The sequence below is a fragment of the Callithrix jacchus genome, chromosome 7 (genome assembly GCF_049354715.1).
Source record: "Callithrix jacchus isolate 240 chromosome 7, calJac240_pri, whole genome shotgun sequence".
Classification (NCBI taxonomy): Eukaryota; Metazoa; Chordata; class Mammalia; order Primates; family Cebidae; genus Callithrix; species Callithrix jacchus.
In genome coordinates this window covers 22,211,627-22,233,324 of record NC_133508.1, presented here as the reverse complement: position 1 = coordinate 22,233,324, position 21,698 = coordinate 22,211,627, and the positions used below count along the sequence as shown (strand labels likewise).

Sequence of the window (21,698 nt, the reverse complement as noted above, 5' to 3'; positions counted from 1 at the left end):
GCTTGCAGTGAGCCGAGATCATGCCACTACACTCCAGCCTAGGCAACAGAGTGAGACTCCATCTCAAAACAAAAAAAAAAGACAAATGGACAACATGTACATGAAAAAATGTTCAACATAACTAATCATCAGGGGAATGCAAATGAAAACCCAATGAGATATCATCTTACTCCGGTTAGAATGGCTCTGAATAAAAAGGCAAAAAGTGACAGATACTGCTGAGAATATGGAGAAAAAGAAACACATACGCTGTTGGTAGGAATGTAAAATTAGTACAACCACTATATAAAATGGTATGAATATTTATCTATAAAACTAAAAATAATATGATCCAGTAATCCCAATATTGGGTATTTAAACCAAGGTAAAAGAAATGACTGTATCAAAGGATTACCTGCACTCACATGTTTATCACAGCATTATTCACAAAAGCAAAGATACAGAATCAACCTAAGTGTATTTAAATGGACAAATGGATAAAGTGCGGTATATATACACAATGGAATACTATTTGGCCATAAGAAAGAATGAAATCATGTTATTTGCAATAACACTGATGAAACCAGAGATCATTATGTTAAGTGAAATAAGCCAAGCACAGAAAGACAAATACCACATGTGCTCAACTTATATGTAAGACCTGAAAAACTGGATGTCATGGAGACAGAGAACAGAGTAACAGATACCAGAGGCTAGGAAGAGTGTGAGGGTAGGGGAGAGAAATGAAGAGATGTCGTTGAATGTGTACAAATATACAGTTAGATGGAAGAAATAAGTTTTAATGTTCAATAGGAGGCTAGGGTGACTGTTAGCAACAATACACAGAATATTTCAATGAGAAGACTAGAAATGTTACCCACACACAGAAATGATAAATATTCAAGGTGATGGATACTCCATATGCCCTGACTTGCTCAGTATACATTCTATCCGTATAATAAATACTCATATGTACCCCATAAATAGGTAAATTATTACGTCTCAATAAAAGAAAAAACTGTAAATAAGCAAGCACCTTTAAAATAAACAGGATAATAGATACAATGATAGAAACACTTCTGTTGTTAGTCTTCTCTTTCCTTTTGTCAACTACAGAATAAATACAATAGTCTTTATCTTTGGTTTTCCCTTTCTAGACTGTAAAATATTATCTCCATACAATTAATCCATTCATTACTCAGAAATGGTAAAATAAAATTTAAGTTAGGCCTTTCCTTTCCTGAGACTCTCAGCCATTTCAATGGAATATGCTGTTCCTAAATCTCTTTACACAAGCATTAACTATTTCATGGGTTGCTCTATTTTTGCTTTATTAAAGATGAACGTTTTTACTCATTATGTATTGCTTCTTGACATGATCTATAAAATTGAACATATACACATTTTTAAAATTTAAAATACATGCAAAAGTGGGGGGAAAACATCATCTATAAACTTTTTTTTTTTTAAGAGAGTCTTGCTCTTGTCACCCAGACTAGAGTGAAATGGCACGATCTCGGCTTACCGCAACCTCCACCTCCCGGGTTCAAGCGACTCTCCCACCTCAACCTCCCAAGTAGCTGGGATTACAGTCACCTGCCACCACGCCTGGCTAACGTTTGTATTTTTAGTAGATACAGTGTTTCACCATGTTGGCCAGGCTGGTCTTGTTATCTGCCCACCTCAGCCTCCCAAAGTGCTGGGATTACAGGTGTGAGCCACTTTGCCTGGCAACATTGCTGATATTTTGGTATATTTTCAAACTTTTTAGTACACAGTTTATGGTTTTGTTTCTGTACAACTGCATATAGACTAAATATAGAAATTTTAATTGTTTTTACTTTTAATATGCATATTTGTCTATTTCATTATAAAGTCCTTTTAAACGCTGTAACATCTTTTTATTGATTAAATCAATTGGATTTTGCATAGTTAACTTCATTTTACAAAACCTAAGTGCCTTTTATGCCTAGACAAAATACTAGATGCCAACATATTATAAACAACTAAACAGACGCCAACCTTGTATTCATGAAACTTAAAGTAATGTGAAAGAAATATTCAATAAATAATCATACAAATGTTAGCATTATGATGAAGTACAACGTGTTATGACAGAATTTAGGGAGTAACTACTAAAATTAGCAGTCCTCTCTGAGGACGTGACACATCAACTAAAAAGAAGTCCCTAGAGACAATTTCTGTACTTTTTACCTACTCAGAATTCCTTCCCATTTACTTTCCAACCAGCATCCTATTTTCTATCAGGCAAGCACCCCTACTACATTTCATACCCTTTTGGCCCATAGGTAAACATATAACCCATACCAAGACAATCAAACTGTCTCTCTTGAAAATTTAAATCTTGAACACATACTCAAAAGGGCAGAAAACAGCCAGATCCAAGTTAATCCAACGGTAATAAAACTAGAGGCCTACTGACTAATTCCTGTTTACCTAACCCTTAAAACTATCCTTATTTCTTTTTTTTTTTTTTTTTTTTCCTGAGACAGAGTCTTGCTCTATCACCCAGGCTGGAGTACAGTGGTATGATCTCGGCTCACTGCAGCCTCCGCCTTCCAGGTTCAAGCAATTCTCCCTGTCTCAGCCTCCTGAGTAACTGGGATTACAGGTGCCCACCATCATGCCCAGCTAATTTTTGTATTTTTAGTAGAGACAGGGTTTTGCCATGTTGGCCAGGCTGGTCTTGAACTCTTGACCTTAGGTGATCTGCCTGCCTCAGTCTCCCAAAGTGCTGCAATTATAGGTGTGAGCCAACATGCCTGGCCTATTTCTTTCAAATCTCTAAATTAACTGTACACACCATATATATATTTTGCTTAAATTGGACAGAATTCACTTCTGTGGATTATATAATTAGCAACTCTGATAGAACAGTATACTATATGGTATAAGCAAAGAAGATGCTCAAAAATGAATCTAAGAAGTCAACTCGTGTAGAGTCTTATAGACCATAAAGAACCTTTAAATGTCAACCTAATGGAAAGACATTAAAGCATTTTAACCAGGAGAGTGGCATGATTAGAATTATATTTTTATGAGATCACTTTGGCTACAGTATGGATGATGCCCTAAAAGACAACAGAGTGGAGTTAGGGAGATCACTTAAGTAGCTATTGTAATATTTTAGACAAAAGATTTTAAGTACCAAATTCTGGCCAGATTTATGGAGTGAGAAAAGCAAAGGCTCAAGGAATTTCAATACTAAATTCAGATAAAGGGAAGCCACCAGAAACTAAAAAGAAACTGTCAGAAGAGTTGGACACCCATGCTAAGTATAATGTTTCAAAAGCAAAAAACTTTAAAGTCATATTAAAAATAGAAGCTGTTTCCAACAGAAGCTCCTAGACACAGAAAAATCTGCATAAAGGTCATCTAAGAGGATGACTAAAAATATCCACGGCCTTGGCAATGTGAAAGCCATTCCTGACCTGACTGGAGTGGTATTTGTAGAGGTCACTACGAAGTGGTTTGAAAAAAATCAATCAATAGGAGAATTTGTTTCTAGCAATAAGGCAGATCAGACAACCCCAAACCCTTCCTAATTACCTAAAAATGAGGGCACATGTTCTCAGGATCTCCTGAGGGCTGTGTCATAGGGGAAAAAATTTTACCTAAAAACAAATACCTGAGTCCACAAGAAACTAAGGAAATGTCTATGGGTGAAAAATAAAAAGGAAACTTGAAAACCTAAAGCTCAAAATAAATAAATAAATAATCGAAAAATAAACAATAAAACTGAAAGATCAAACAGGCTGCCTTAGCAGAGTCGGCCTACCTCAATAATGTATGAACTTGGGTGTTAACGCCCAAAAGGAAAAGAAATGAGACCTCAAGCCTCTAATGGATGGATGGAAGGATGAAATTCAGATCCTGTTTATATGGCTGAGACCGTCAAAAGGCTACACTTTCAGTGGAAGGGTAGACCACTTTAAAAAAAAAAAAAACCCCACACACAAAAATCACCCAAAAACCACAGCATAGGGAGAAAATATAACGTTTGTCCAAATTGGTCTATGCTCTGGATAGGAGGTAGAAAGTCTGAATTTATAGCTACATAGTCTGGTGTTCAAATAAATTTTGGTTTGATAAATCCCAAACATTAAATTAATATAAGAAGGGACAAGGTGGTGAAGCAAACACATACTTCTCTGAAGGGATATATCATCAACCCAGGATAAAGCATAAGTTCACAATCCAATATAAGGAAATATGGAAGGAACTAATCCCCATGATGACAAATTTGCAGACACAAACATTTAGACTGCCCTCCAAGAACCTTTGAAATTAGAAAGGGCAAATAAAGACTATAAGATAAATATTTTAAATGATTAAGAACCTAAGAGGATGCATTTTTTAAATGTGAGAAAATAACACTCTCCATAATAAAGAGGGACACAGAACACCTTGCTGTGGTAAGCAGAATTCTAAAGACAGGTTGGTGTTTCCCGTCTCCTGATTATTGGGTCCAATGTAATCACACAAGCCTTTGAAAGCAGAAGAGGAGCTGGGTACAGTGGCTTACTTGAGGTCAGGAGTTTAAGATGAGCCTAGCCAACATGGCAAAACCCCATCTCTATTAAAAATATAAAAGTTAGCCAGGCGTGATGGTGCACGCCTGTTAATCCCAGCTACTTGGGAGGCTGAAACATGAGAATCCCTTGAATCCAGGAGGCAGAGGTTGCAGTGAGCTGAGATCGGGCCGTTACACTCCGGACTTGGGCAACAGAGGATGACTCTATCTGGCGGGGGAGAAAAAAAGGAGGAAGGTAGAAAGTCAGTGAAAGATATGGCAGAAAAGAAAGTGAAAGATGCAGCAGAAGGGGAAGTCAGACAGATTCTAAGTGTGAGAAGGATTAAACTTATCTTTGCTGTCTTGAAGCTGTAAAGACATGTGCAAGGTCTTTAAAAAAGCCTCTAAGAGCTAAGGGTTTCTTCCCAAGCCTCCTGAAAAGAGCCCAGCGAGCACCTGGATTTCAGCCTTGGAAACACTAAGCAGAGAACCCAGCCAACCCAAACTTCTACTGGTAAAATATGATAAATAAAAGCTAATGAATGTATGTGGTTTTAAGCTGCTAAATTTCTGATAATTTGTTATGTCACCAATGGAAAATTAACGTACTTGCAGTGCCAGAAAGTAAGGAAGCATTCAAAGAATAACAGGGATATGTCAAAATAACAGAAGCCCGCTCAAAGGAGCTCCCACTGGCTAACCTGAACAATTTTGAGCATCACAATAAATCCTGAGTAATAAATTATAGACCATAGGAATCCTTAAACACATACTGATATAAACTGAAAATCTGATGAGGAATAGGGATGTTACATACATAGTGTCACAATTTATTCCACAAAAAAATTACTCATTGTAAAGGGGGGAAAGAAAACGTGAATTATGTGTCGTTGATAATATGCACTGCAAAGATCATTTCTCTAAAATTCCTGCCTCCCAAAACATAATCGGAATTTAGTAATGAAAAATAACACCAAAATAACTAGCCTGTGATCTCCAAAAACATTACGACAACTGTCAAAACTTGAATGGCTTTTGAAGACTAGATGATAGTAACAGCAGTGTTTTCTTTCCTGTTCTTAATAGTTATACTGTGATACTGTAGGACAATGTCCTTGTTTAGAGGAAATATGTAAGTATTCAGTACTGATGCGATACTGTGTGCAACTTATTCCCAAATGGCTTAGAAAAATAAAGTTCCCTCTGCTATACTTGCTATTTTTCCATGAGTTTGAGATTGTTTCAAAATAAAAATATTTTCAGATGTGGGGAAAAAACTACATAGTTCTCTTGTGTAATGAGAAGACTGAGAAAAAAATAAAAATTAAAAAAAAATAAACCAGTTCTTCTTTAAAAAAGAAAGAGAAAACCAAACCAGGTTCATTTTAAAAGGGACTTCAAAGAATTCATAAAGTTTAAAAGAACATGTTCACTAAAATTCTTCCCTCAGTCTAATGAAAGAATAAATTAAACAGAGCTAAAGAGATGATTAGTAAACAACAACAGAAATCTAAAGAAATTATCCAGATATAAAAGAGGGACGTTAAAAATGGAAATTAAAAAAGCTTAAAGAACATTAAGGGCAGAATTCAAGTCCAAATATGCCTAACAACAACAACAAAAAAAAACTTCCAGAAGAAAGAATGGAAAGAATGGTAAGATGTTGTATTTTGAAATATAATGGCTAAGACTGTGTAGGGAATTGGTGAAAAGCAAGAATTATCTCAACTAGGAAGCACAAGAAGTCCAAGGAAAACTTAAGAAATACACAGATGTATCACAAAAACAAACAAATGATCTTTAAGGAGTGTGTGCTGGTAGAATGGTTTGAGGGGTAGGCACACAAACAGGAAATGAGTTAAAATAAATTTGGAGTTTTTTGTGGGGACGGGGTTGTTTTCAAGAGATACTAAGAGCATGATTAATGAAAACATAAGAGATGGTGAAAAAAGGAAGGTGAGGAAACTAAAATGACAAGATTGCCCCCCACCCTGGGAAAGGCATCTAATAAGTTGAGTATAGGGAAAGCGAAGGAAGAGTATGAGAAGTCAAAAATATATATATTAAACAGTCATAGCAAAAAGTTTCCTAGAGAAGTATATTAACGTTGCAAAGTAATTTAAATGTTAGTTACAACTGTTATCAATCAATGAATGATATGAAATTTTACATGGTGTGATTTTCTCTAGAAACACTAGGCTAGGCCGGGCGCGGTGGCTCTCGCCTGTAATCCCAGCACTTTGGAAGGCCAAGGTGGGCGGATCACCTGAGGTCAGGAGTTCAGAGACCAGCCTGGCCAACATGGAGAAACCCAATCTCTTAAAAAAAGAAAAAAAAAACCACTAGGCTCAAATAAAGTATAAAAATATCAATCATCAGGTTAATGAAGTGAGTACTTCAACTAAGAAGAGATGAGACACACCTAAGTGAGTAAAATCATAAGCCTAAATGAGAAGCATCATACTACACTACACAGTGATTCCTTTTCAGTTTATTTTTTCCTTTTTTGAAACAGAGTCTCACTCTGTTTCACTGCAGTGCAGTGTCGCGATCTCAGCTCACTGCAACCTCTGCCTCCAAGGTTCAAGCAATTCTCCTGCTTCAGCCTCCCAAGTAGCTGGGATTACAGGCAGATGCAACCACACACAGCTAATTTTTTGACTTTTTAGTAAACATGGCCTTTTATGTGTTAGCCAAGATGGCCTTGATCTCCTGACCTCATGATCCACCAGCCTTGGCCTCCCAAAATGCTGGGATTACATGCTTGAGCCGCCCCACCCAGTTTCTGTTTCTTTAAAAGGATTAAAAGAAAGATTTAGTGGGGGGAAAAGTATCAATTAAAATGAAGAAAATAATCTTATCACATATGGCGGTTATTAACACAATTTGAATTTCATATTTTTTGTTTTAAATGAAAACATTACAAAACGACCACATTCAATTTTAGAAAACAGAGATAAGAAAACAATACTCTTGAACCACTGATTTTAATATAACTACTACGGCCCAGTGTGGCGGCTAATGCCTATAATCCCAGCACTTTAGGAAGTGAGGCAGGAGGATCGCTTGAGCTCAGTAGTTGGAGATCGGCCTGTGCAACATAATAAGATCTCGTTAAGTAAAATCTTATCTCTACTAAAAACAAAAATAAAAAAATTATTAGGTGTAGTGGTGTGTGCCTATATTCCCAGCTATTCAAGAGGCTGAGGCAGGAGGACTGCCTGCGCCCAAGAAACTGCGACTACAGTGAACTATGATGGCATCACTGCACTCCAACCTGGACTGAGCAAGACTCTGTCTCAAAAAGAAAAAAAAGTTGTTGTTGTTGTTGTTTTATTTTGGGACAGAGTTTTGCTCTTGCTACCCAGGATGGAGTGCAATGGCACGATCTTGGCTCACTGCAATCTCCACCTCCCGGGTTCAAGCAATTCTCCTGCCTCAGCCTCCCGAGTAGCTGGGACTACAGGCATGCACCACCATGCCCGGCTCATTTTTGTATTTTTAGTAGAGACAGGATTTCACCATGTCGACCAGGATGGTCTCGATCTCTTGATCTTGTGATCCACCTGCCTAGGCCTCCCAAAGTGTTGGAATTATAGGCGTGAGCCACCACGCCCAGTAGGAAAAAAAATTCTTAATAGGCCAGGTGTGGTGGCTCACACTTGCAATCCCAGCACTTTGGGAGGCTAAGGATGTGAAGCCAGGGATTTGAAACCAGCCTGGCAACAAAGTGAGACACTGACAACAAAATAAATAAATAAATAAATAATAATAATAATAATAATAATACAACCACTGTGATAATTTTGTCGATCCCCAGTACTTGCAACTTTTTGCTATGGTAAGTACCTCTGTATGTCTAGTCTTTTCATATTTTGTACACTTGCGTAGAATGGAAGCCACTTCTATTATTAAGTCCTTTTATTTTTCATTTTTCTGAAACGGTCTCATCTGTTGCCCAGGCTAGAGTGTAGTAGCACCATCTCAGGTCACTGCAGCCTCCGCCTCCCAGGTTCAAACAATTCTCATGCTTCAGCCTTGAAAGTACCTGGATTACAGATGTGTACCACCCCACCTGGCTTTTTTTTTTCTTGGTATTTTTTGTAGACATGAGGTTTTACCATGTTGGCCACACTGGTCTTGAACTCCTGACCTCAAGTGATCTGCCTGCCTCAGCCTCCCAAAGTGCTGGAATTATAGGCGTGAGCCACCACACCCAGTCTGTTAAGTTCCTGGTACCACAGTCTTGGTACTTTCCTTCTTTCTAGGAAATTTTCTTCATCTCATTTACCCATTTATTATTCTGTCCTTGGCTGTATCCACTGTGTTCTTATCCCCTTTACTGTGTTCTTTGCTTTGACTATTACAAAACACAGTTGAATATGTAAGATTTCTTTCTAATATTTTATTTCAAATTACTATTATCTTCCCTCATGTCTTTTATTATGCTGATTTGTTTTCTTTCTGTAGTTCCATAAAAGACCTGATCTAAGTAAAAAATCAGATTTTCTATTATTGCTAACACGAAATACAGTTTTTTAGTTTCCTATGCCAAAGCTATAAGCTTTCAAATACACTTTTGAAATAAAAATATTAGTTGCTCCTAATGCATGCATGATGGAAAAAAATATGAAAAGCATTAAGTCCAAATACTTAGCTGTTATTATATAAACATACTATTCTTTATATTCATATTATATAAACATATATTCTGTCAGGAATGGGCACATACATATATCCAGAGATATATATCCATATATTTATCAAGAGATCCTGAAATAAAATGATTCTCTGAGTGTGAAACATGTAATATCAGCCATCTATAGAAACAGCCCACCAAGGACATGGTCTACAACTCCAGGTTTAATGAAGGCAATTGGGACACAGTTTCTGCAAATGCAGAACCAGAAGTTAATGTGAAAGGAGTAGCCAAATGCATTATTCAGAGAGGAAAAAAGTGTTATCAAGATGATGATAATATTTAAACATGATTGAACTGCCTTTATTCTCAAGTCCGATTCACTAAACAAGCACTTTCCAATTATAATTTGTTTTCCCAAGATTACTAACAGGAAGAATAATACAAGGAATGTTTGGCATTCTTGGCAGTTAAGTTTTTTTTTAATCAAAAATGTTAAATGACATGCTTCCTTACCTTCATTTCTGAGATTTTGGCTTGAGTCAGCCCATTTGATCAACTCTAGGTATACTGACAAAAGTAAAAAGAGGCTATTAGAATCATCTGTGCAAGAGATGATAAAGACCTGAACCAACACAGTAGTCACGTGGAAGAAAAGATGGGCCTTGAAAAACAATAAAGAAAAAATAAATATAAAAGTCATGTCTAGAAAGCCTCAAATTAGTAAATTAGAAAAAATGTTCAGAAGGCAGCACTTGGTGATTTATGTAATAGTAAGGAATAGGCAGAGAAAAGGATGACAGGCAGGCACAAATAGTAACTCCAGGATAGAGGTATTTTGGACAAAAAATACAAGAGGAGGGAGAGAGAGCACTTCTCAGGCAACATTGAGAATTTAAAATAAAATAAGTCAGACACATAATCTTTACATATTGAAGTATTATTTAATATTCTTAATCATTAAAGCACTATTCTGAAGTAAACTAAAAGGAAAATGCTTTTATAAACACATTCAGGTTATTACACATACCTGAATCAGTTCTTCTGGGGGGAAATCTACTTTTTTTCTCTTTCTTTTTTTTTTTAAAAAGATGGGGTTTCACCATGTTGGTCAGGCTGATCTTGAACTCCCAACCTCAGGTGATCCGCCCGTCTTGGCCTCCGAAGTGCTTGGATTATAGGCGTGAGCCACTACGCTTGGCCATGGGAGAATCTATTTTTTAAATGTCTACTAATTTTTAAATTCGTTAATTTAAATTAAGAAGGTTTTAGAAAACTAATTTGGTTTGGTGGCAGTTCCTCTGACAATGAGTGTTTCCACAGTGATTCCCTGTCTTCTTCAAACTTAAATTTTTCTACATGCTCACTTCATCTTTTCTCATCTGCTCCAGATTCCTGAACTATCAAATATCACTCCTTATATCTTAAACCTTTATCTCCTTTCTACATAATAAGACTTCCCTATTTTAAAATAAACCTGATTGAACCTCTGTGTTCTCTATCCACATTTCTCAGCCTATACCAGTCTCAGAGTTTCAGTCAGCACCCCCTAAGTGGCCTAGTTTCAATTCTCTTTGGTGCCCAAACTCTATTCGTTTCTGTGCTAAACATCTCTACCTAAATATCGTGTTAGTAAATGAACACTCCTCCTCCCCAGCTACTGTCATTAGCAGTTTTCTTGGGTAATACACATGTATTACCCAAGTTTTCTTGGGTAATACACATCAGTTTGACTTCCCAGATCCTGATTCAGGCCATCAACAAATTTGGCTAGATTATTTAAAAAAACTCTTGGGTTACTCTGTTTCAGCATTAGCTCTTTTCAATATTTTTATATGCTACCACCAGCTGAAACAGCCTCAAGAACAGGTTTGATCATCTTTTTTCCCCAACTCAACACCAACTGCTTTCAGCTCCTTGGACAATAGCTAATGTTGTTATTTTTCATATAAAATATCAGTATCTTGGAGGTAAAACATGCCTTAAAATATATATATATACACATATATATAACATGTATGTGTGTGTGTATATATATACACATATATATAAAACACCCACACATATCATATATATATACACATATATATTACTTTACACAGCCTATATATTCTCATTCTGTGCCACCGTTCATGCTAACTGTACATACCTCAGACTAAGATTCTAGCTCTGATCCCTGTATCTCCAAATAACTAAATTTTACACATTCTTTAAGCATCAGGTCAAATGTTACATTATCTGGATATCTCATTCCCTCAGCTGAAAGCAATTTTCCCGGGCCTTGAACTCCTACTGAATTAAAGAAGTTATAAGTACATCCCCTGAAATTATTACATACATATGTATACATACATACATATGTACGTATTTCTTTTCCTTTTAGAATGTATCTTCTAAAAGTTATAAGTACATCCCTTGAAATTATTACATACATATGTATACATACATACATATGTACGTATTTCTTTTCCTTTTAGAATGTATCTTCTAAAAGTTATAAGTACATCCCTTGAAATTATTACATACATATGTATACATACATACATATGTACGTATTTCTTTTCCTTTTAGAATGTATCTTCTCAAAGGGAAGACTCATGTGAAGCATATTTATCATTTGCAGTATACTTATTTCCCCAAAGCAACTAACCAGGACATAAAGGATTATCTGAACTCAGGAGACAGAGGTTGCAGTGAGCCAAGACTGCACCACTGCACTTCAGTCTGGCGAGACAGCAAGACTCTGTCTCAAAAAAAATAAATAAAAAACCAGTAAGACAGACTCAAGAAGGAAGTGCCATATTGAAGCTACTCACAGCCTATAAAATTAGCTTTATCAGCATGTTAAAACTGAAGTTTTTAGGGGAGGGAAATTAGCAAAGATGCGTACCTCAAGTGGTTAAGAGTAACAGATTTCATTCTGTAGTTTGGAATACACATGTTCCCTCTGAACTGATCCAGAACATTTGAAATATATGTTAAAGAATCAGAGAATTGGGGCTGGGCACAGTGGCTCACACCTGTAATCCCAGCACTTTGGGAGGCCAAGGCTGTTGGATAACGAGGTCAGGAGATCGAGACTATCCTAGCCAACATGGTGAAACTCTGTCTCTACTAAAAAAAAAAATACAAAAAAACGTTAGCTGGGCGTGGGCTCATGCCTATATTCCCAACTATTTGGGAGGCTGAGGGAGGAGAATTGCTTGAACCCAGGAGGCAGAGGCCGCAGTGAGATGAGATCACACCACTGCACTACAGCCTCAGCAACAGTGTAGGACAAAAAGTAAAAGAGTCAAGGAGAAAATATTGTGAGAAAAACAATCAAGGACTAATCAAATAAATCATAAAAGACGGACATAATCTCAGAAAGAAATGTATTAGCCAGGCATGCTGGCACATGCCTATAGTCCTATCTACTCAGGGGGCTGAGGTAGGAGGATCCGTGTGTCCAGGAGTTGAAGGTTGAAATGACCTATGATCAGGCCACTGCATGACAGTCTGGTAAGAAAGCAAGATCCTGCTTCTGAAAATATAAAGAGGAAAAAAACTAAAAATGTATAGCTGTAAAGGACTACATTCATAAAGATAAAAGAGTTCAATCAATAATCCAACCATCCATTTTAAGTAACTAGAAAAGAGTATGGCTGGGCACAGTGGCTCACACCTGTAATCCCAGCACTTTGGGAGTCCAACGTGGGAAGATCACTTGAAGTCAGGAATTCAAGACCAGCCTGGCCAATATGGTGAAACCCTGCCTCTAATAAAAATACAAAACAGGAAAAAAAAAAAAAAATAGCCAGTTTGAAGCACAAGAATCACTTGAACCCAGGAGGCAGAAGTTGTAGTGAGCTGAAATGGCACCACTGCACTGCAGCCTGAATGACAGAAAGGGAAACAGGAAGAGGGAAAAGGGAAGGGAAGAAAAAGACAAAACTAGAAACGAGTCAACTAAGCCCCAAGCAACCAGAAGCAAGAAAACAATAAACATCAGAGCAGAGATAAACAAAATAGAGAATAAAAAAATGACACAGAAAATAAGCTAAGTCAGAAATCGGTTCTTTGAAACAACTGAACAAAACTGACAAACTTTCTGCTATACTGATGAAGAAAAAAATAAAAGACTCATATGACTAAAATCAGATAAAAAGGAGTTATTACCACCAACCTTTCCAAAATAAAAACGATAAGCTAATACTATCAATAACAGTATGCCAACTAATTAGAGCAGATGAAATGGGCAAAATCTGATAAACATACTACTACAAAAACTGACACAAGGACAAACAGAAAATCTGAATAAACCTAAGGCAAAAAGATCGAGTCGGTAATCAAAAGTCCTCAACCTGATGAAAGAAATCCATGGAAAACCCATAGCTAACATCATACGTAATAGTAAAAGACTGAAAGGCTCCTTAATAAAATAAGGAACAAGACTAGGATGTGTGCTCAGAGTTGTACCAGAATTTGGAGATGGAGGAAATGTGAAGTGTTGTTTAATGGCTACCAAGTACCCATCATTCTGTGGCAACAGAGTTTCAGTTTTACAAGATGAAAAAGTTCTCCAAACTGGGGGTACAACAAGGTGAATTTACTGAACACCCCTACAAAACGTAAGATTATGTGTTATGTTAACACTTGGCCAGGGATGGTGGCTCATGCTTATTATCACAGCCTCCTTTGGGAGGCTGAGATGGAACAATTGAGCCTGAGAGTTCAAAATTGCAGCAAGCTATGATCACACCACTGTACCCCAGCTTGGGAGACAGAGCAAGACACTGTCTCAAAAAACAAACAGGCTGGGAGCGGTGGCTCACACCTGTAATCCCAGCACTTTGGGAGGCCAAGGTGGGTGGATCACCTGAGATCAGGAATTCAAAACCAGCCTGACCAACATGGAGAAACTCCATCTCTACATAAAATAAAATAAAATAAAATAAAATAAAATAAAATAAAATAAAATAAAATAAAATAAAATAAAAAATAAGCCAGGCATGGTGGCATATGCCTTTAATTCCAGCTACTTGGGAGGCTGAGGCAAGAGAATCACCTGAACACGGGAGATGGAGGTTGCGGTGAGCCAATTATCACACCATTACACTCCAGGATGGGCAGCAAGAGTGAAACTCCATCTCAAACACACACACACACACACACACACACACGTACACGCACTCACACAGTGAGCAAAACATCTCAGACACACACACACACAGTGAGCCAATATCATGCCATTACACTCCAACTTGGGCAACAAGAGTGAAACTCAAATTCTCTCTCTCTCTCTCACTCACACAAACACACACACACACACACAGACACACACACACACGCACAGACACTTTCTCTCTCTCTCTGTTTCTCTCTTTAAAGAAAAATAAAGAGAAAGAAAAGCTAGCAGAGAAAACACAGTAACAATTTTTCCAATGAAGTCTGAGACTCTCCCCGAATTGCCCACAGGCTGAACATCATTCACTAGGTGTCAATCCTACACCTGTACTTTCAATGAAAAATATAAATCCGTTACATTGCTCCCCAGGATGTCTACTTTCTTTTAATCCTAAATATACTTTCTAAAGATGTTTAGGATTGAAGAATTAAAGAACAATTCTAAATTTACCTACGCAAACTGAAGATGCATCGTCAGCTTTTATAATGCTCTACCAAAGAACAGTAACATGTTTATTTTATTTTCAAGGATGCTGCCAATCCCTTTTCCCTGTAGATTCCCTGTATTGAGGGACTCCTTGTTATCCAGAGTATTCATTATCTAAGCTTCTGCAGGCACAGGTTGCATAGAGAGGCAAGAATTATAAATCTACTAATGAATAAAATAGTAACTTATAGAATAAGCTTCCCACCCTAACAACCCACCCTCTAAAAGCAACAGTAGTGTCTATGCCTACTCACTATGCCATTAGTCTCTTGTTGGCTAACGTGTACAGCTACTGTACACATCTGACAATAAAATCCAAACAAAACTGCTAATTACACTGTATTAGCAAAATATGCAAGATTTCATGAAGTTAATTAAAATCTGCCTGGAATCACATAAACAGTCTTGAACAAAAGAGATCAGTTAGTAACTGAAAATCAACAAAGTTGACACTAGCCTCAAAATAAGAATTTTTGAACATCAAAGGAATAAGGAAGGTTCTTGGGGGAAACTGAAGAAAGCCTCAAACATTTTTTGCAAGAATAATCTTCATTATAATTACGTTGCAAAAGTAAAAAATGATAGTATTTGCTTTATATGGTGATTTCACAACCCAATGCAGCAAAAAATACAACTCCACTGTAAAAAGCCTGGACCCAGCAGGGCGCAGTGGCTCACGCCTGTTAATCCCAGCATTTTGGGAGGCTGAGGTGGGTGGATCACAAAGTCAGGAGTTCAAGACCAACTTGCCCAGCATGGTGAAACCCCGTCTCTACTAAAGACACAAAAAATTAGTCGGATGCGGTGGTGCATGCCTGTAATCCCAGCTACTTGGGAGGCTGAGGAAGGAGAATTGCTTGAACCTGGGAGGTGGAGGTTGCAGTGAGCTGAGATTGCACCACTGCACTCCAGCCTGGGTGACAGAGCGAGACTTCATCTCCAAAAAAATAAAAACAAACTAAAACAACCTGGTCCCAAACTGGATGTAATTTAAAAGCCTATCTTCCATTTTATTCATTATATGGAATACAGGGGTAAAATAATAAAAGTATTCTACATATTAACAAACCCAAATTCTAAAAAAATAAAACTCATATTCCAAGCAAATTCTTCAGGTAGGTACCAATTATTACCTGCACAAGTAAGAGAAAGCTCAAAAGAACCAGAAAAACTATTTATAAAAGTAAAAAGACTTTCAGAAACTTAAAACACTATTATCATTTTGCCTTAAAAAGAAACAACAAAGCCAAACTTATGAACCATATTGACCTATCATCCTCTTATTGGCAAACTACAAAAATTTTTCACTAAGGTGCTCAACAATTGACTCACTGCAGCACTGGATTTCATCTAATCAACAGAACATGCTAGCTTTCAATTGAGATTCTCTACAAAATGCAACCTTTGTGATAAACGAACCACTAGAGAAGATTCTAATAAAACTTACCATTGTGTATTGCATTCAGCAACTCTGAGAACGCTTTTAAGTAAGGAAAAAAGGACTTCAGGTTAAGATCATTCTCAAACACACAAAAGAAATACATAGGCATAGACTGAATTAGTATAATAAAATTTCAGTATGTCTATCATGTATCATTGTTTGAATCATTAAAACTGCAAGCTTGGCTCTGTTTTTACACCATATAAACTTTTAAATATTGTATTCCACTTGCTAACATATTACCAACTAAACTGAGATAATATGTTAGATATACTGTCATGACAATTTCCTTAGTAATAAATATATATTTCAAATCACTTTTTAAAAGACAATTATGTCACTGTAATGTCTTGCTAAAAGTGAGTCACTATAGGATGCAATTCTATATAGGTAAATTTGCCGTAGTGCATACTTAACAATATTTGTTATAAAGAAAAACTTCATTATATCATCTAACCCTATCAAATATTCTAATTTCCTCAGGTTCAGTATAAGAAAGCCTTAACACATGTAGAGAACTAATCTAGAAAGCCACCTGGTGCAAATATACAAATATTGGAAAATTATATTAAGAATAGAAAACAAAATGCTAAAAAAAAACAAAAAAAACATTATTTCAACAAGGAGAAGTCACAATTCTGCAATGGCAGCACCAAATTAAAAGACCAACAATAATTAAAATTCGTCCATAATTTGACTGTAATATGGATCCACAATAAGACAAAGCAGAATGTTATCTTTGCAGGAGAAAAATATCTATTCAATTAAGAAAAGCTTGCACTTGGAAAAATTAAAATTTAGAGGTTCAGAGGTGGCATAACATACTAGAAAGAGCACTAGAATAGGAGTCAAAAAGCCTGGGTTATGAACCCAGTCTGACAACTTACTAGTTGTTGGACAAGCTCCATCATGACGATACTGCATGGAAATTTCTGTTAAGAAGGAGGAAAAAGGAAATCAGTGAAGAAATTGCCAATGACTCAAAAAAAAAAAAAAAAAAAGCCAGAAAATGGAGGGAAAGTCACCTAAAAGTGTAGGTAAGTAGGCCAAGCAGAACTTCAAAAACAAAAATTATAAGCTAGTAACTGGGATGTGAGGGGTAAGTGGACCAAATGTGATAGAATTTTCACGAGTCTTAATAGGAATGCGTTTACAGAGTAAGGAAAAGACATAAAGACTTACAATTGAATTTATGTAACAAGTGTCTGAGAATAAAAGGCTTCATTAATGGGAGGAAGTATGATTAGCAACATGATACACTAATATGTTTTAGATCTTTTTTTTTTTGAGACAAGTCTCACTCTGTGACTCAGGATGGAGTTCACTGGTTGGCTCACTGCAACCTCTGCCTCCTGGGTTCAAGTGATCCTCCCACCTCAGCCTCCCAAATAGCTGGGACTACAGGTGCATGCTACCGTGCCCAACTAATTTTTGTATTTTCATTAGAGATGGAGTTTCACCATGTTGGCCAGGTTTGTTTGGAACTTCTGACTTCTAGTGATCTGCTTGCCTCAACCTCCCAAAGTGCTGGAATTACAAACGTGAGCCACTGCGCCAGGCCTAAGTCATTCATTAGATGGAAAGAGTTTACCAAAAACATTTGAATACTGTTTTCACATGAAAATCACAATTTAAGTATGATAATTATTTAGTTGATAGAGGAGCATAAATACATTATGACTTATACAGCAGCATAAAACACATTAAGTTACACTTGGTTCACTTTCTTGAATCATTCATTTTAAGAAAGATAGCTGGGTGCAGTGACTCATGCCTGTAATCCCAACACTTTGGGAGGCCAAGGTGGGCAGATCACTTGAGGTCAAGAGTTTGAGACCAGCCTGGCCAACATGGTGAAACCCCATCTCTACTAAAAATACAAAAATTAGCCAGGCATGGTGGTACATGCCTGTAATCCCAGCTACTCGGAGGCTAAGGAAGGAGAATCGCTTGAACCTGGGAGACAGAGGTTGCAGTGAGCTGAGATCATGCCACTGCACTTCAGCCTGGGCAACAGAGCAAGACCTGATTTCAAAAAAATAAAGAAAAGAGAAAGATAACAAATGAATTAAGCCATTATTACTTTTACTATTTTACTCCACCCAAACGAGAACAGAGGGTGCAGAAAACAAAGCAATAAAACAATGATAAAAGTAAAATCTGCTCAGAATACGAGAAATTAACTTCTATATGGCTTTCTAAGGGAAAAATAATTGATAAAACTAGGACCAAGGCTGCGACTCAAAGGACCTGGGTTTGCTAATCCTGGAAACAACTGGTATTCCCTGTGGCTAACACTGCTGGCAAAAATTTTTTAAAGGAGGGATACCTGGGAATTCCATGGATATTAGTTAACCAAAAACACAGCCCCTAGGAACAGCATGTACAACAGAGTGCCCAGGAAATCATCACTGACACATCTGACTACCATCTACCTCAAAAGTCATCTTAATTTGAGTTAGAAGACAAAGCAAGGCAGAGCAAGCCAGTACTCACTTATAATCATGGTAATTTTTAAAAAATATTTTATATTAGACACTGTTTTTGAAAAGCATACATTTACTCCTCTTCAGAATAATCATCTAGAAACAGTGTAGGCTGTGGTTTAAGTCCTTTACAGATCACACTTGAAAGTGAGACATGGTAGAAAGTTCTCTGCCTTAATGCCACATTACAAATTTAATACAAGCGACATTTTTCAAGGGAGGTGGAGGCTACTGAATAGACTGACATACCACATTACAAAGAAATGGTAGCCCTTTGGAATGGTGCTAAAAATAATAAAGGACACTTAGATAAGCAGAATTTTCTCAAGGGGGAAAAAGTGGAATATGTCCATTCTGATCTAGCACTTTTCTAGAAAGATTGCTATGATATAGGGCCAGTAAACATTCAAACCAATAGACTAATACAAAGGCTGGGTGCTGTGGCTCATGCCTATAATCCTAGCACTTTGGCCAAGGCAGGAGGATCACTTGAAGCCAAGAGTCTGAAACCAGCCTGAGCAATATATAAACATCATCTCTCCAAAAAACACTTTTTTTTAAGCACACCTGTAGTCCTAGGTACTCAAGAGGCTAAGGTGGGAGGAATTCCTGAGCCCTGGAGTTCAAGGTTGCAGTGAACTGTGATTATGCCACTGTACTCCAGCCTGGGTGACAGAGCAAGACCCTGTCTTTAAAAAAAAGAAGACCAAAACAAAATCAGGGAATTTTCTGAGAAGCATATTCCAAGGTATATTCTGGTCACAGCAGTATGTAATGTTCTATGCAATTTTCATTTATGACCCAATTTAATCAATTTATATAATCAAGATTCTCAGTCATTAAGATTGATTTGAATCATGCTCACTAACCGCACCTACTCCTTAGTCTACATTACCTTAAACAGTAACTATGGTTGAGAGTTTATTGGACTAATATCTGTACTTTTATGATTCTTTATAGAATTGTTTACTCCTAATTTAAATATTTTACCAGAGAAAGAATTCTCAGTTTTATTTTACCGACCTAAACAGATACTATATAAATAGAATACATTTCATAAGATCTGTGATAATTATAAGGGCTCAAGTTAAAATTTCATAATCTTCATATTTCAGTAGAAGCCAGAAATATCCTTCTCTTGATCTTTTTATATGAACAACCTATCTCTATGAAATCAATAGCAACCAGAGGAGTGCCTTCCCAAAATCTTTGTAGCTTTTATCACCACTAATGAATTTCAGCACCGAAATGGATTTTAAGTGTCTTCTCAGAAAGTTGTAGGAGAGGCCAGGAGCAGTGGCTCACGCCTGTAATCCCAGCACTTAAGGACACTGAGGTTGCAGGTGGATCACCTGAAGACAGGACGTGGAGCGAGACCAGCCTGGCTAATGTGGTGAGTCTGGCTCTGTCACCCAGGCTAGAATACAGTGATGCAATCTCAGCTCACTGCAACCTCTGCCTCAGCCTCCTGAGGAGCTGGGATTACAGGGCACCACACCCAGCTAATTTTTTTATTTTAAGTAGAGACAGGGTTTCACCACATTGGCCAAGCTGCTTTTACTGGAACTCCTGACCTCAGATGATCCACCCACTGTGCCTGGCCAAAACAAAGAATAAATATAAATTATTAAAAAATTTACTTTTTGAGCGCTCACAATATTCAAAGGAAATGTTCACTGGAGCAAATTGGGTTTCAGATTTTCAGGTTAGGGATGCTCAACTGCTAAGCAAATATAATATAAGCACTTCAAAATCCAAAAATAATCTGAAATTTCAAACACTTATGGTCTCAAGCATTTTGAAGAAAGGTTACTCAACCTGTACTTTTAAAGGACACAGTATGCCCCAAGAAAGGAAGTTCGTGCTAAATCATCAACCCCTTGCAATTTTACTTCTTTTTTTATTTTTATTTTTATTTTTTTAAAATTTTTATTGCATTTTAGGTTTGGGGGTACATGTGCAGAACATGCAAGACAGTTGCATAGGTACACACATGGCAGTGTGTTTTGCTTCCTTTCTCCCCTTCACCCACATTTGGCATTTCTCCCCAGGCTATCCCTCCCCACCTCCCCCTCCTGCTGGCCCTCCCCTTTTCCCCCCAATAGACCCCAGTGATTAGTACTCCCCTCCCTGTGTCCATGTGTTCTCATTTTTCATCACCCGCCTATAAGTGAGAATATGCAGTGTTTCATTTTCTGTTCTTGTGTCAGTTTGCTGAGAATGATGTTCTCCAGATTCATCCATGTCCCTACAAACCACACGAACTCATCGTTTCTGATTGCTGCATAATATTCCATGGTGTATATGTGCCACATTTTCCCAATCCAGTCTATCATCAATGGGCATTTGGGTTGATTCCAGGTCTTTGCTATTGTAAACAGTGCTGCAATGAACATTCGTGTGCATGTGTCCTTATAGTAGAACGATTTATAGTCTTTTGGATATATACCCAGTAATGGGATTCCTGGGTCAAATGGAATTTCTATTTCTAAGGCCTTGAGGAATCGCCACACTGTCTTCCACAATGGTTGAACTAATTTACACTCCCACCAAAAGTGTAGAAGTGTTCCTTTTTCTCCACATCCTCTTCAGCATCTGTTGTCTCCAGATTTTTTAATGATCGCCATTCTAACTAGCGTGAGATGGTATCTCAATGTGGTTTTGATTTGCATCTCTCTGATGACCAGTGACGATGAGCATTTTTTCATATGATTGTTGGCCTCATATATGTCTTCTTTCGTAAAGTGTCTGTTCATATCCTTTGCCCAATTTTGAATGAGCTTGTTTGTTTTTTTCCTGTAAATCTGTTTGAGTTCTTTGTAAATTCTGGGTATCAGCCCTTTGTCAGATGGGTAAACTGAAAAATTTTTTTCCCATTCTGTTGGTTGCCGATTCACTCTAGTGACTGTTTCTTTTGCCGTGCAGAAGCTGTGGAGTTTGATTAGGTCCCATTTGTCTATTTTGGC

The 21,698-nt window shown here is 37.3% G+C and overlaps 1 protein-coding gene across 50 annotated transcripts in view; it reads right to left on the bottom strand.

Moving 5' to 3' along the window:
• MLLT10 (MLLT10 histone lysine methyltransferase DOT1L cofactor) overlaps positions 1–21,698 on the bottom strand; it is a 245,921-nt gene that overhangs the window by 44,307 nt on the left and 179,916 nt on the right. For 20 of the 50 annotated variants that reach the window (XR_013519576.1, XR_013519573.1, XR_013519578.1 and 17 more), the window contains 2 exons: positions 17,134–17,178; positions 16,253–16,285 (listed from right to left, as the gene is read on the bottom strand). The exons of 2 other annotated variants lie outside the window; for them this stretch is intronic. Coding sequence is in view for 38 of the 48 variants with exons in the window: in XM_017974090.4 (XP_017829579.3) it covers positions 16,253–16,285; positions 17,134–17,178 (78 nt within the window). In the remaining 10 variants the exon portion in view is untranslated. Of the gene's footprint in view, positions 1–9,668; positions 9,723–16,252; positions 16,286–17,133; positions 17,179–21,698 lie in introns of all 50 variants that reach the window. 28 more of the 50 variants (XR_013519574.1, XR_004745526.3, XM_035306915.3 and 25 more) reach the window with 2 other exon arrangements.